The sequence below is a fragment of the Lithobates pipiens genome, unplaced genomic scaffold (genome assembly GCF_037356315.1).
Source record: "Lithobates pipiens isolate NorthernLeopardFrog02 unplaced genomic scaffold, aLitPip1_a1.2 Scaffold_27, whole genome shotgun sequence".
NCBI classification, from domain to species: Eukaryota; Metazoa; Chordata; class Amphibia; order Anura; family Ranidae; genus Lithobates; species Lithobates pipiens.
The window spans coordinates 62384289-62398968 of NW_027507788.1; the positions used below are offsets into that span (position 1 = coordinate 62384289).

At 42.4% G+C, this 14680-nt stretch overlaps 1 protein-coding gene across 2 annotated transcripts in view; it reads left to right on the forward strand.

The window, feature by feature from the left end:
• The window catches only part of GFY (golgi associated olfactory signaling regulator), a 96938-nt gene that overhangs the window by 35096 nt on the left and 47162 nt on the right, over positions 1 to 14680 (forward strand). For both annotated transcript variants that reach the window (XM_077457004.1, XM_077457003.1), the window contains exon 2: positions 2189 to 2726. In XM_077457004.1, coding sequence (XP_077313130.1) covers positions 2192 to 2726 — 535 coding nt within the window. In that variant the 5' untranslated portion in view covers positions 2189 to 2191. The remainder of the gene's footprint in view (positions 1 to 2188; positions 2727 to 14680) is intronic.

Consider the following 14680-nt stretch of genomic DNA (forward strand, 5'->3'; position numbering starts at 1 on the left):
ATTCAATTTTCAGCGACCAACGGTCTGTTAGATTTTCCTATCATCTGTACACAAAAGTTGAAAGTACAAACCCGCATGCTTGGAATCAGTGCTCACCAAACACGATATTAGCAGAAGGGGCCCAAAGGGTGGCTCTCAAGAGCTAAAATTTCTCATAGTACGTCACTATGTTCTTGTTTATTGGCCGACAATTGTGTACCGTTTGTATGCAAGACAAGTTCCTGGAACACGCCATCCAGATAAAAGTCTGGCGCTTTGTCTGCCAAAAATCCGATCGTGTGTATGAGAATTAAGGCTAGCTATACACTACAGGCATACCCCACTTTTAAGTACGCAATGGGCTTTATTTTACTAAAGCTGGAAAGTGCAAAATCAGGCTCCCTTCTGCATAGAAACCAATGAGCTTCTAACCCAGCTTGTTCAATTAAGCTTTGGTAATAAAACCTGGAAGCTCATTGATTTCTAGGCAGAAGGGAGCCTGATTTTGCACTTTCCAGCTTTAGTAAATAAACCCCATTGTGTACTTAAAAGTGGGGTATGCCTGTATACAATTTTCTTGTTCAACTTTCCTTTAGATTTACCAAAAGCATTTAATATGAAGTCAAACCTAAACCCTTTCAATTTGTATGTAATCAGGCAGGGTCTTGCACTATATAGTTGAAGGTAATCTAAATCAAAAGGAAATTGAAAAAGAAAATTGTATAGTGTATGGCTAGCCTTAAATTATGTATTGCTTTGTTAAGGCCCGTACACACGGTCGGACTTTTTGACAACAAACATGCAAATTAGCTGTTTTGGAGCAACATCCGACTGTGTGTACGCTCCATCGGACAAACTTTTTCTGTTTTCATCGGACTTTTGTTGGCTCTGCGAACGGACAAACTTTTTGACAACAGAAGTCCGATGGAGCAAAGTCCGACCGTGTGTATGCAAAAGCATCGGACTTTTGTACAAGGTACAAACACGCATGCTCAGAACCATTGCAAACGATCAGACTACAATACAGAAGTTGACCAAAGGTGGCGCTGGAGTCATTGAACGTCCTCTTTTGAAGTGGCGTCCGTACGTTGTGACGTCACCACGTTCGTGTTTGTTGTCAAAAAGTCCGACCGTGTGTATGCAATACAAACTTGTGGACAACACACTTTGTACAAAAGTCCACGGAAAAGTTTGTACAAGTCCGACCGTGTGTATGGGGCTTTAGACTATTTACTGCCTGCATTTTTGACCTGACAAGAGGTTTTCCAGATTCTGAAAAGTACACTTTATGATTCTGAAGTTTTATGACCTTCTGCTAACAGGGTTTTATGACATTCTGCTAATAGAGTTTAATGGGATTTATAATGCCTCGCTTTGTGTCCAGAGCTGACTGTGTTTTGTTTTCAAATGGGTTCAATCTGGTCTGTGACTTTTTAATGTTGTCACATCTCTATCACCCACATAAGATCTAAATCTAACCATTTTCAATTCTGACATGTGAATTTTATAGAAATTTTTATCAGCACTGTGTTCAGCAAGACTTACCCATTCTCCTCAGTTTGGAGTTTGTCATTTCTCATTATCATCACCTTAGAGGTTTAATTTACTAAACTGTAATGACTGTCATTTGCGGCAATGAAAGCTAAAAAATATTGAGCGTTATGCCAAATAATAAAAATATTATAGTTTAGAAAAATAGAACCTTCTGCAAATTCCATACCTGCAATTTTATTTACATATTCATGTTTATGGGCTTAAATCTATTCAAATGTGCTTGGTCAGAGGTTAGCACCACTGGTTTGTAGACATGTGCATTCATTTTAGTCTGAATGCATTTTCGCATAGGCTATAGAAGAATTCTAATTTTGGTTGACTAGTAATAGTCAACCAAATTTCGGACAGATAAATTTTTTTAACGAAAAAAAATAAATAAAAACACATTTTGGGAGTAACTAAATACATTTATTTTTTGGACGAAAACAAAAGATTTGAAGCCTAGCTAAACCATTGTGTTTCTTTTTGGGTACTCCGAGTTCCTCCCAAAAACAAAAATGAAAACAATGTTATACTGTATGCTCCACCGGGGCAGTGATGATGTAAATGGCTCTGTTCACTCTGCAGTGTTGTGGATTACCTTAGCGTTACATAGATAAATGCAATGTATAAGTATATGACTGTTTTTTTTTTCTTCCATTTTACTTTATTATAGAATATGAAACGGCGATATGAAATGCGACCTGAGCTGTCACATTGTGTAATATTTATTGTTCTACTGCCCTGCTTCGCAGAGAAGACCAACGCATTTGACTTTCTGCAGCTTTTAAAACGGTCAAAGTACACTGATGCGAGTAGCATTAGCAAGCCGGATGGATTTGATTCCCCTCCTGTATTACCAAGAATCTGCATTTCAATTCTAAAAGCAGATAAAAACTCTTCTTTACAGCAATCAATTCAGCAGAACAGTACAGACAAACCTTGCTGCTTTAATTTGGATGCTTCCCAAAAACTGCCCAATGATTGCCTCAACATAACCCAAGACATCAGTTCAAACCAGACAATACAAGCTGACATTGTAAATGACTATGAAAAGGCAACAAACATATCTTTTCATAATCTCACCTCTTCTGGAAGTATTCCTGGCATAGACATGGATAATGCAACCCACTACATTATATGGAAGCATTTCATCAACTTCACAAACTTTGTTGTTTATCATAAATATATGACAGAAGATGGTCAGCAAAAAGGTTAGTTATACCTTTTTTTTTGGCAGACCTAGAATGATCAATAACAAGCTGCGTGTACGTATAGGTCTATGAACATTGTAATATAATTCCACTCACTCACATAGAAATGTTGTTACACTAGTAAAAGATGACGTCAAGATGGATTATTTGGGAATTTAAAAACTTTCATGTAGAACTAAAGACAAAAGTTTGACATCTGTATCCCATGGAGGAGATTTCCCTCTACTTCCTGTCCCATAGCCAAAACAGGAAGTGAGAGGAAATCCCCCCAAATTAACCACTTAAAGACCAGCCTCGTTTTGAGATTTTGGTGTTTACATGTGTAAAGCTGTTTTTTTTATGCTAGAAAAATTACTTAGAACCCCCAAACATTAGATATTGTTTTTTCCTAACACCTTAGAGAATAAAATGACTGTTGTTACAATACTTTTTTTTTCCCCCCACCGTATTTGTGCAGAGGTCTTACAAGCGCACTTTTTTTGGAAAAAATTCACATTTTTGAATAAAAAAAAAAAAAAGACACAAGTAAAATTAGACCAATTTTTTTTAAATTGTGAAAGATAATGTTACGCTGGGTAAATTGATACCCAACATGTCACGCTTGAAAATTGCGCCCGCTCATGGAATGGCGTCAAACTTTTACCCTCAAAAATCTCCATAGGCGACATTTAAAAAAAATTCTATAGGTTGCATTTTTTGTGTTACAGAGTAGGTCTAGGGGTAGAATTTTTGCTCTCGCTCTACCGATCGCGGTAATACCTCACATGTGTGGTTTGACCACCGTTTTCATATGCGGGCGTTACTCGTATGTGTTTGCTTCTGTGCACGAGCTCGTCGGGATGGGACATTTAACCAGTTGCCGACCGCCGCACGCCGATGTACGTCGGTAGAATGGCACGGGCAGGCATAAGGACATACATGTACGTCCCTTGCCTCCCGCGGGTCGGGGGCCCGATCGGGCCCCCGCCCGGTGCCTGCGGCGGTCGGTTTTCGTCCGGGAGCGATCCGGGACGAGGGGGCGGCCATTCATTCATGGCCACCCCCTCGCGATCGCTCCCGACGAATAGAAATCCCCGGTGACATCACTTCCTCTCCTGTAATGTAAACACAGGAGAGGAAGTGATGTATTCTCTCCTCCGTGTCGGTATTTTTCGTTCCGACACGGAGGAGAGCGGATCAGTGAGTTGCACCAACACTCTACACACACAGTAGAACATGCCAGGCACACTCACACCCCCCCTTTACCCCCCGATCACCCCCCCAATTACCCCTGCCCCCCAGTCACAGTGACACCAATGTCATTTTTTTTTTTTTTGCATTGGTGTCATTTGTGACTGTAATAACTGTTAGGGCAGTTAGAGTTAGCCCCCTTTAGTTCTAATGTACCCCCCTAACCCCCCCAATAAAGGTTTAACCCCGTGATCACCCCCCGTCGCCAGTGTCACTAAGGCTGGGTTCACATTGCAGCGGTTTATGAGAACGAATGTGATTCGCACCGCACTGCAGTGCAAATCACATCCGATCTCTGTGCGATTCGAGTTCAGCCATTCGCCGCACCCGCCACACCCGCCGCACCCGCCGCAAATTCGCACGGGACCCTTTTTTTGGCCCGCAGCAGAATCGGATCGCATGGGTGTTCACACCATGCGATCCGAGTTTGCAGATCGCACTGCGATATGCGAACTGATCTGGGGGTGTCAGTAACATTTCACTGACACTCCCAGCAGTTCGCATAGGGCAGTGTGAACTGCTGCCGGGAGGCATGCGATGCGGGAACCCGCCGCGGATTCGCGGCGTTTCCGCATCGCTCCAGTGTGAACCCAGCCTAATAAGCGATCATTTTTCTGATCGCCGTATTAGTGTCACAGGTGACGCTAGTTAGGCAGGTAGGTATTTAGGTTCGCCGCAGCTTTTTATAGCGCCAGGGACCCCCATATACTACCGCATAAAGCCCCCTGATTGCCCCCTAGTTAACCCTTTCACCAGTGATCACCATATAACTGTTACAGGTGACGCTGGTTGGTTAGTTATTTTTTTATAGTTTCAGGGCACCCGCCATTTATTACCTAATAAAGGTTTAACCCCCTGATCACCCGGCGGGTGTCATTTGTGACTAATAACTGTTAGGGCAGTTAGGGTTAGCCCCCTTTAGTTCTAAGGTACCCCCCTAACCCCCCCAATAAAGGTTTAACCCCGTGATCACCCCCCGTCGCCAGTGTCACTAAGGCTGGGTTCACATTGCAGCGGTTTATGAGAACGGATGTGATTCGCACCGCACTGCAGTGCAAATCACATCCGATCTCTGTGCGATTCGAGTTCAGCCATTCGCCGCACCCGCCGCACCCGCCACACCCGCCGCAAATTCGCACGGGACCCTTTTTTTGGCCCGCAGCAGAATCGGATCGCATGGGTGTTCACACCATGCGATCCGAGTTTGCAGATCGCACTGCGATATGCGAACTGATCTGGGGGTGTCAGTAACATTTCACTGACACTCCCAGCAGTTCGCATAGGGCAGTGTGAACTGCCGCCGGGAGGCATGCGATGCGGGAACCCGCCGCGCATTCGTGGCGTTCCCGCATCGCTCCAGTGTGAACCCAGCCTAATAAGCGATCGTTTTTCTGATCGCTGTATTAGTGTCACAGGTGACGCTAGTTAGGCAGGTAGGTATTTAGGTTCGCTGCAGCTTTTTATAGCGCCAGGGACCCCCATATACTACCGCATAAAGCCCCCTAATTGCCCCCTAGTTAACCCTTTCACCAGTGATCACCATATAACTGTTACAGGTGACGCTGGTTGGTTAGTTATTTTTTTATAGTTTCAGGGCACCCGCCATTTATTACCTAGTCTCACTAGTGTACCCCTAAATTTAGGGGTGTCTACTTTCCAAAATGGGGTCATTTGGGGGGGGTTTGTGCCATCTTGGCATTTTATGGCCTTCAAAACTGTAACGCCCTTAGAAAGCCTGAAGGCGGTGCTTGGTTTTCGGGGCCCCGTAAGCGGCTAGGCTCCCAAAAAGTCCCACATATGTGGTATCCCCGTACTCAGGAGAAGCAGCAGAATTTATTTTGGGGTGTCATTTCACATATGCCCATGGCATGCGTGAGCAATATATCATTTAGTGACAACTTTGTGAAAAAAAAAAAAAAAAAAAAAAAGTTTGTCATTTTCCCGCAACTTGTGGCAAAATATAAAATATTCCATGGACTCAACATGCCTCTCAGCAAATAGCTTGGGGTGTCTACTTTCTAAAATGGGGTCATTTGTGGGGGTTTTGTGCCATCTTGGCATTTTATGGCCTTCAAAACTGTAATAGGTAGTGAGAAGTGAACTCAAAAATTTACGCCCTTAGAAAGCCTGAAGGCGGTGCTTGGTTTTCGGGGCCCCGTACGCGGCTAGGCTCCCAAAAAGTCCCACATATGTGGTATCCCCGTACTCAGGAGAAGCAGCAGAATTTATTTTGGGGTGTCATTTCACATATGCCCATGGCATGCATGAGCAATATATCATTTAGTGACAACTTTGTTAAAAAAAAAAAAAAAAAGTTTGTAATTTTCCCGCAACTTGTGGCAAAATATAAAATATTCCATGAACTCAACATGCCTCTCAGCAAATAGCTTGGGGTGTCTACTTTCTAAAATGGGGTCATTTGTGGGGGTTTTGTGCCATCTTGGCATTTTATGGCCTTCAAAACTGTAATAGGTAGTGAGAAGTGAACTCAAAAATTTACGCCCTTAGAAAGCCTGAAGGCGGTGCTTGGTTTTCGGGGCCCCGTACGCGGCTAGGCTCCCAAAAAGTCCCACATATGTGGTATCCCCGTACTCAGGAGAAGCAGCAGAATTTATTTTGGGGTGTCATTTCACATACGCCCATAGCATGTGTGAGCAATATATCATTTAGTGACAACTTTGTGTAAAAAAAAAAAAAATTTTTTTTTTTGTCATTATTCAATCGCTTGAGGCAAAAAAATAAAATATTCAATGGGCTCAACATGCCTCTTATCAGTTTCCTTAGGGGGTCTACTTTCCAAAATGGGGTCATTTGGGGGGGTTTTGTACTGCCCTGCCATTTTAGCACCTCAAGAAATGAGATAGGCAGTCGTAAACTAAAAGCTGCGTAAATTCCAGAAAACGTACCTTAGTTTGTAGATGTGACAACTTTTGCGCAAACCAATAAATATACAATTATTGACTTTTTTTTTACCAAAGACATGTGGCTGAATACATTTTGGCCTAAATGTATGACTAAAATTGAGTTTATTGGATTTTTCTAATAACAAAAAGTAGAAAATATCATTTTTTTTCAAAATTTGCGGTCTTTTTACGTTTATATCGCAAAAAATAAAAATCGCAGAGGCAATCAAATACCATCAAAAGAAAGCTCTATTTGTGGGAAGAAAAGGACGCAAATTTTGTTTGGGTACAACATTGCATGACCGCGCAATTACCAGTTAAAGCAGCGCAGTGCCAAAGTGTAAAAAGACCTCTGGTCATTTACCAGCAAAATGGTCCGGTCTGAAAGTGGTTAAAAAAAAAATAATTCTTATTTATTTGAAACGAATAATTGCGCTAATATTAACCTACTAATATTGCACAGTGTACCACCAAATAAAGTAAAGTGAATAATTATAAACTTATAGTGAACCATAGAAAATATATAAAAATATATAAAATTCCTTCCGTGTAACAAAGCAAACTTTTGCCACAAGTAAAAGAATATCACATTCCACTGTGTACAAAGTCTCTGCCAATGAGTTCACATATGTGGGATTAGATAATCAAGCCTTAATGAGTCTTCTGAGTAACCGATGGTTCATTCAGAGATGTCACTGCTGATACCCATGGATGAATTTCCAACTTTCAGCAAGCCTCAATAATAACTTGAAAAACAAGGAACAAACAAGACCATTGTGCAGATATTATAACAAAGTGATCCCTATTTAGTTAGGGTGAACCTCACTCACACTTTCCCGCAGGATAGATCGCATATGAAATGATCAGTTGCATACAGCATAACGCTGGGATCTCCTCATACGCTGACAGTGCATACAAAACACCGCTGGTACCGTCACAGGCTCCTCCTCCCAACTAGTTTCATCACCAGACACATGATTTTTTTTATTTTTTTCAAGGGTGATCATGTGACGGACCCGATCAATACTTAGTGTGCATGCCAGTTGCCATAGTGACCAGGGAGTTCAATGCATCATCATACCATCCTTTGCGTTCTGCACTTCATTTCAAAAGCAACATAATATACAGAGTTACATTTTATTACACTTAAAATCCAGACAATATGACAAATGTTAAAAGTTTAGAAAGAATGTAGCTTAAACCTACAATGATTAGCTTGATGTAGATTGCATAATACATATTTAACCAGGGCACTCCCTCCGGTGGTGAAAGTTAAAATTACAACCAATAAAGCCTCTGCTGCAGAATAGACGAGCGAAATATGCGTTTACCACCGGAGGGAGTTCCCTGGTTAAATGTGTATTATGCAATCTACGTCAAGCTAATCATTGTAGGTTTAAAGAGGAAGTAAACCCTGATGAGTTTACTTCCTCTTTCATTCCCTGCAAAGGTAAAGCATAATGGACTACTATGCATCGCATAGTAGTCCATTATGTGTCACTTACCTGACACAGGTGCCAGCGAAGTCACCGCTGTCCCCTGTAGTCCGGCACATCCATCTTCTCGGTGGGGTCTCGCAGCTCCGCCGCTGTCATTCGGCGAAGACGCAATGACGTCACTCCCGCACATGCGCATGGGAGCCGACACGCGCGGCAGCTCCGTCGTTGAAAATGCCGCGCTCAGTGCGCCTGCACGCCGCTGTCTACGGCGCATGCGCCGTAGACAGCGGTGCCTGTCTTCGGGCAAATATCTCCTAAACCATATAGGTTTAGGAGATATTTCTTGGAGCTACAGGTAAGCCTTAATCTAGGCTTACATGTAGGTCAAAGTGTGTTGTAAGGGTTTACAACCACTTTAAGCTACATTCTTTCTAAACTTTTAACATTTGTCATATTGTCAGGATTGTAAGTGTAATAAAATGTAACTCTGTATATTATGTTGCTTTTGAAATGAAGTGCAGAACGCAAAGGATGGTATGATGATGCATTGAACTCCCTGGTCATTATGGCAACTGGCAAGCGCACTATAAGTATTGATCGGGTCTGTCACATGATCACCCTTGAAAAAAAAAATCATGTGTCTGGTGATGAAACTAGTTGGGAGGAGGAGCCTGTGACGGTACCAGCAGTGTTTTATGTGCAGTGTCAGCGTATGAGGAGATCCCAGCGTTATGCTGTATGCAACTGCTCATTTCATATGCGATCTATCCTGCGGGAAAGTGTGAGTGAGGTTCACCCTAACTAAATAGGGATCACTTAGTTATAATATCTGCGCAATGGTCTTGTTTGTTCCTTGTTTTTCATGTTATGGAAGCCTGCTGAAAGTTAGAAATTCATCCATGGGTATCAGCAGTGAAATCTCTGAATGAACCATCTGTTACTCAGAAGACTCATTAAAGCGGTAGTAAACCCGCAAATTTTTTTTACCACATGCAAAGCAAAAGGCATAATGAGCTAGTATGCACCGCATACTAGCTCATTATGAGATACTTACCTTAGAACGAGGCCCCGACATCTGGCCCCATCCACGCCGAGGGAGCTGACATGCTCCCTCTGCATTTCTTCCGGGTATCGCGGCTCCGGCGCTGTGAGTGACCGGAGCCGCGATATCGTCACTCCCGCGCATGCGCGCGGGAGATTTCATCCCGGCCGAGTCCGGCCACTGCTGCGAATGCGCCGCTGCAGTCAGCGGCGCATACCGAGGGGAATATCTCCGTGCAGTACCGTACAGGTTTAGGAGATATTTTTTTTACCTACAGGTAAGCCTTATTATAGGCTTTCCTGTAGGTAAAAGTTAAAAAAATGAGTATACAACCACTTTAAGGCTTGATTATCTAATCCCACATATGTGAAATTATTGGCAGAGACTTTGGTTTGTACACTGTGGAATGTGATATTCTTTTACTTGTGGCAAAAGTTTGTTTTGTTACACAGAAGGAATTTTATATATTTTTATATATTTCTTATATTTTGTATGGTTCACTATATGTTCATAATTATTCACTTTACTTTATTTGGTGGTACACTGTGCAATATTATTAGGTTAATATTAGCACAATTATTCATTTAAAATATTTTATTTTTGTGTATCAGTTCACATATATAATTGCAGCTACCGTATTCATCAGCATATAACACACACTTTTTCCCCCTTAAAATCGGGGGAAAGTTGTGGGTGCGTGTTATACGCTGATCCCCACTGTCTGTGAGTCTAAAATACTGAGCGCCGCCGAAAAATACAGAGCGCCGCCGAACAAGACCGAGCCGACTGCTCGGCTCCGCTCGTAGTCCCGCCTCCCTGCTGTTTCTGGAGCGAGCGCTGCCGAAAAAGACAGAGCCGATTGTACTGTGTATTCGGCTCGGCTCCGCTCACAGTCCCGCCCAGTATGCCAATCTATCTAATTGTACAGGAAAAGGGTAAAAAACATGGATTACATGAAGGAATATAGAGTATATTCCTTAAAACATTAATCTACAAACAGTAGGACAGAAAATACATAAGACCAACATATATAGATACAAGTACAAGGGAGATTTCACATATTTACTATTTCCATAGAGGTTCCATTCACGTCACTGCTGTGCCATAGCGTGTGTGTTTCCCTCCCATCTAGTCTGTGTATATCAATACAGGCTGATGCCTCATTAGTTGGCATGGTGTGACTCCGATTGGTGGGCTTCCCTATTCTTGGTTAAGAACTGGCTACAGCTCTAATCCCTATACTTTAGTCTACCCCTTTAATGCAAATTCTTGTGACTATTTTGAGCAGGCGATTAACTGACCTTTTCCCGGGAAGTTAAGTATTGATGCGGGTTGGCCTCCCTTCATTGCATATCCAAAAATGAGATCCTTTGAAGTGAATATGTGTAGAACAATGAGGTTTGGGCCCATTGTTTAGATACACAAGCCTAAGCACTGACTTGTCTGGTCTAACAGAGACTTCTGTGAAGATAATATGGTACGCCCTACATAGATACAAGCTAACTTAAATATATACATAATTACAACATTTTAAAGCTATTAATGGAGATTTCACATAAACTCATAAGGAATGTGGAAATAAGGGGCAATTTAGGAAATAGCAATCACAGATAAATTAGCTTCAGTATAAATCACACAAATAGGAACCATAAGGGGAACACAAAGACATTGCATTGCAAAAGAGCAAACCTCCCCAAACTATGAATCTTGCTAGAAGATATAAATTGGGATAAAATCTTAGGAACAAAGAACATGAAGGTAAAATGGGTGTGCTTTAAGAGTATATTAAATAAGGGCATTAGCCAGTGCATTCCATTGGGAAATACATTTAAAAGAGTGGATGGAAAAGGACCTGGGGGTCCTAGTAGATGATAGGCTCAGAAATGGCATGCAATGCCAAGCTGCTGCTAACAAGGCAAACAGAATATTGGCATGCATTAAAAAGGGAATTAACTCAAGAGATAAAGCAATAATTCGTCTACTCTACAAGACAATAAAATGAGTTAATAGCCCCGATAAGAGATTCAAGAAAACTTATACACAAGTACCTTCATCCTCATCAATAATTTTGGGAGAAACACCGGAGGTTACAGGGTCATTTTTAAAGGCCGTTACTGCAACTGCAGCTAATATGACAAAACCTACACAGTTAGTAAAGTGTCTATGGACTATCTTGGTACTTATTAACACAGGTAAATCAAAGAATACATTAATAATTTTTAATAAAGCTCAAAGAGAAAATTTGTAAAAAAGGATTTACAAAGACAGTTACAATCAGACAAAACATTACATTGTAAAAACATCCACCACAACTATACAACAACTGTCGGGTTTCCCCATAAAGTTTTATGTTGAAGGGTGGTGTATCCGTATTCCTCTACCGGTTTCGCAGTCAAAAACCGCTTCTTCAGGAGGGAGATCTGTGGATTAGGCAAATGGAGAAAAAGTAGGGAAAGAAAACAACAAGCTATATAACAAATAAACGGCATGATTAAACTTAAATCAAAATTAGGAGATCAGCTCACCAACACTGGCAGTAGCGACAGGTCAGCAGGGCCCACCAATTCCCCCAGCGGTGAATGCGGGGGAGTATATAAGACCGGCTCTGGTGTCAAGAGAGTGGAGCATTAGTGGAGAGAAAAAAAAAGGGAATGGGGCAGGAAGGAAGGGAAAAGGGGGGAAGTGGACAAAGAAGAGGAGGAGGGGGGAGAAAATTAGATAAACCAACACCGAGAGGAAGTTATCCCCACCAACCCACTCACCGAGAATAGTAATACAGCCAGGGTCTACGCATGGGCGAACACAGGGGCGAGATATACAGGAGTAATCAAAGTCACAGAAGTGCTGATTGAGCTATAGACGTGTCTAACATTTCTTCCACCGAACGTTGTGAAATTCTATCTCCAAATATACATTATCCAAGTTCCAAGGAAGTGGCTACATAGGCCTACAGCACAATACGAACTGTTGGTGCGATGGAAAGGGATAATCATCAAAAAGCTCAATACAGCACGGTAAAAAAAGAATTGTGATCCGATCTGTTTGAAATGCATATGTACCCACCTATACAAGCAATCGCCCAAATGAACGCCCAGCGACACGGTCCCAAATCGCTCAACAGAGGACTGACAAGCAGCCTCTATTTAAGCTCCCCAACCCACGTGGAGTACAGCGACGCCACCATCTGGTGGCGTCTGACGTCACGGGGGTCAGCCCACCCACACCGCGCAGATGAACGTACACACTCAGGTGTGTGTGCACGCTCGTCACAGGCGTTCATTGACGGAGGCCCCACAGGGCCAAGCAGACAGCGGGAACGCGGCCCGCACACGAAGGTATCGGGCACGCATGCGTGCTAACAGGGGGCATCCGCCACAAATAGAACCGTGCAGATAAGACTGCACGGAACAGCATAACCACTGCGCAAGTGCGCACAGGCCAAAACAACCCAAAGGGCAAATGCCCAGGCTAAGGCCTATGCAAGTAGAGACCGCATCGACATACGCGGGGTCCTGCCAGGGTGGGCACGCATCCACTGCTGGGGAACCCACTTAAGAGTAGGGCCCCAAAAAGATTGACCCAACACGCCACTGTCTGTGATATGGTGAGCAGAGCCCCTTCACAGCCAATGACGTAAAATACATATAAAGACAAACAATCAAAATAAATGTACAGTACTTATACAAATTAAATAACGAAAAATCATAATTGGAGAGGGGGAAGATCCACCACTCCCATACCACAAAAGTCACCAGGGGTAACCCTAGTCCCGGAAATGAGATTTTAAAATCAAGCACAGTCAAAGAATTATTGTGACGTGCCTGCAAATCATAGCTGACATTCTGGGATGGCAATCAATCCATCATACGGAAGTGCCACCCTATAAAAAGGGTTTATAGGAAATCATTTCATTGAGTCCCGGGACAGAGGTCGCATTGAGTCGTTCGATCCACAGAGTTTCCTTCTGTAGGATCGTTCGATCCCAATCCCCTCCCCTGGGACTCGGATGTACCACCTCCAGAACCCAGAAGCGGACCACTGACGTATCATATCGCGATGCATCCCGATATGTCTACCAATGGTGGTCAACTTGCCGCTTCCGGAGTAATAGGCATGGTCACCAATCCTTTGCCTTAGCTCACGGATGGTTTTACCAACATAGTAGGCCCTACAACTACAGGCCATCAGATAAATGGCACCCATAGTGCTACAATCAGCAAACGCATGTGGTATAAATAGCCCGCCGTTTGGTAAGGTGAATCGTTTGCCCTCCTGTATCCAGGGGCAACGAGGGCAATCTCTGCATTTAAAAGTCCCAAATGGTCTAATTTTAGGGACATTGGCTGAACTATAATGTCTGCAAGTAAGACGGACCCTGAAGGAACAAGCCCTCCAGAAGACTAATTCCGGGGTGGGTCATACATGTTTCTTAAGGATATAATGTTCTGTTAAAATATGCCAGTTCTTAGATAAAATAGTTCTCAATGTATTATGATGGGCGGAGTACGTGGTGATAAACCTGACAGAGTTAATGACAGGTGGTACTCTACAAGACCCTGGTCCGGCCTCACCTGGAGTATGCTGTCCAGTTCTGGGCATTAATCCTCAGGAAGGATGTACTAGAAAATGGAGTGAGTACAGAGAAGGGCAACAAAGCTAATAAAGGGACTGGAGGCTATTAGTTATGAAGAAAACGTATGAGCACTGAAGTTATTCTTTCTGGAGAAGAGATTCTTGAGAGCGGATATGATTTTAATTTACAAATATGGTGACCCCACAATAGGGGTAAAACTTTTCCATGGAAGGGAGTTTAATAAGACCACTCATTAAAATTAGAAGAAAAGAAGTTTAACCTTAGACTGTGTAGAGTGTTCTTTCTGTAAGTGCAGCAAGGATGTGGAATTCACTTCCACAGGCGGTGATTTCAGCGGGGAGCAGTGATAGTTTTTTTAAACTATGTCGCAATATGTATAGTACATACTGTGGCCAAGAACCTATAGGCAATTTGTACTAAATTCAGATCCATACTTCATAGATATATGGTTGTACCTAAAAATACATGATCTAATACCTAAAATTACATAATCAGCTGCTACTTCCACATGTGTATTTGCAATATATAGGAATCCATATTCATTTTAGGCCTTTTTATATGATTTATATTGTTATGCTTTATTTTAACATGCTTTCATATATTATATGCTTTCATATATTATAAATATATAATATATACAGTTGTGCTCATAAGTTTACATACCCTCGTAGAATGTATGATTTATTTTTCAGAGAATATGAATGATAACACAAAAAGTTTTTTCACTCAATTTTGCTAAAGCCATT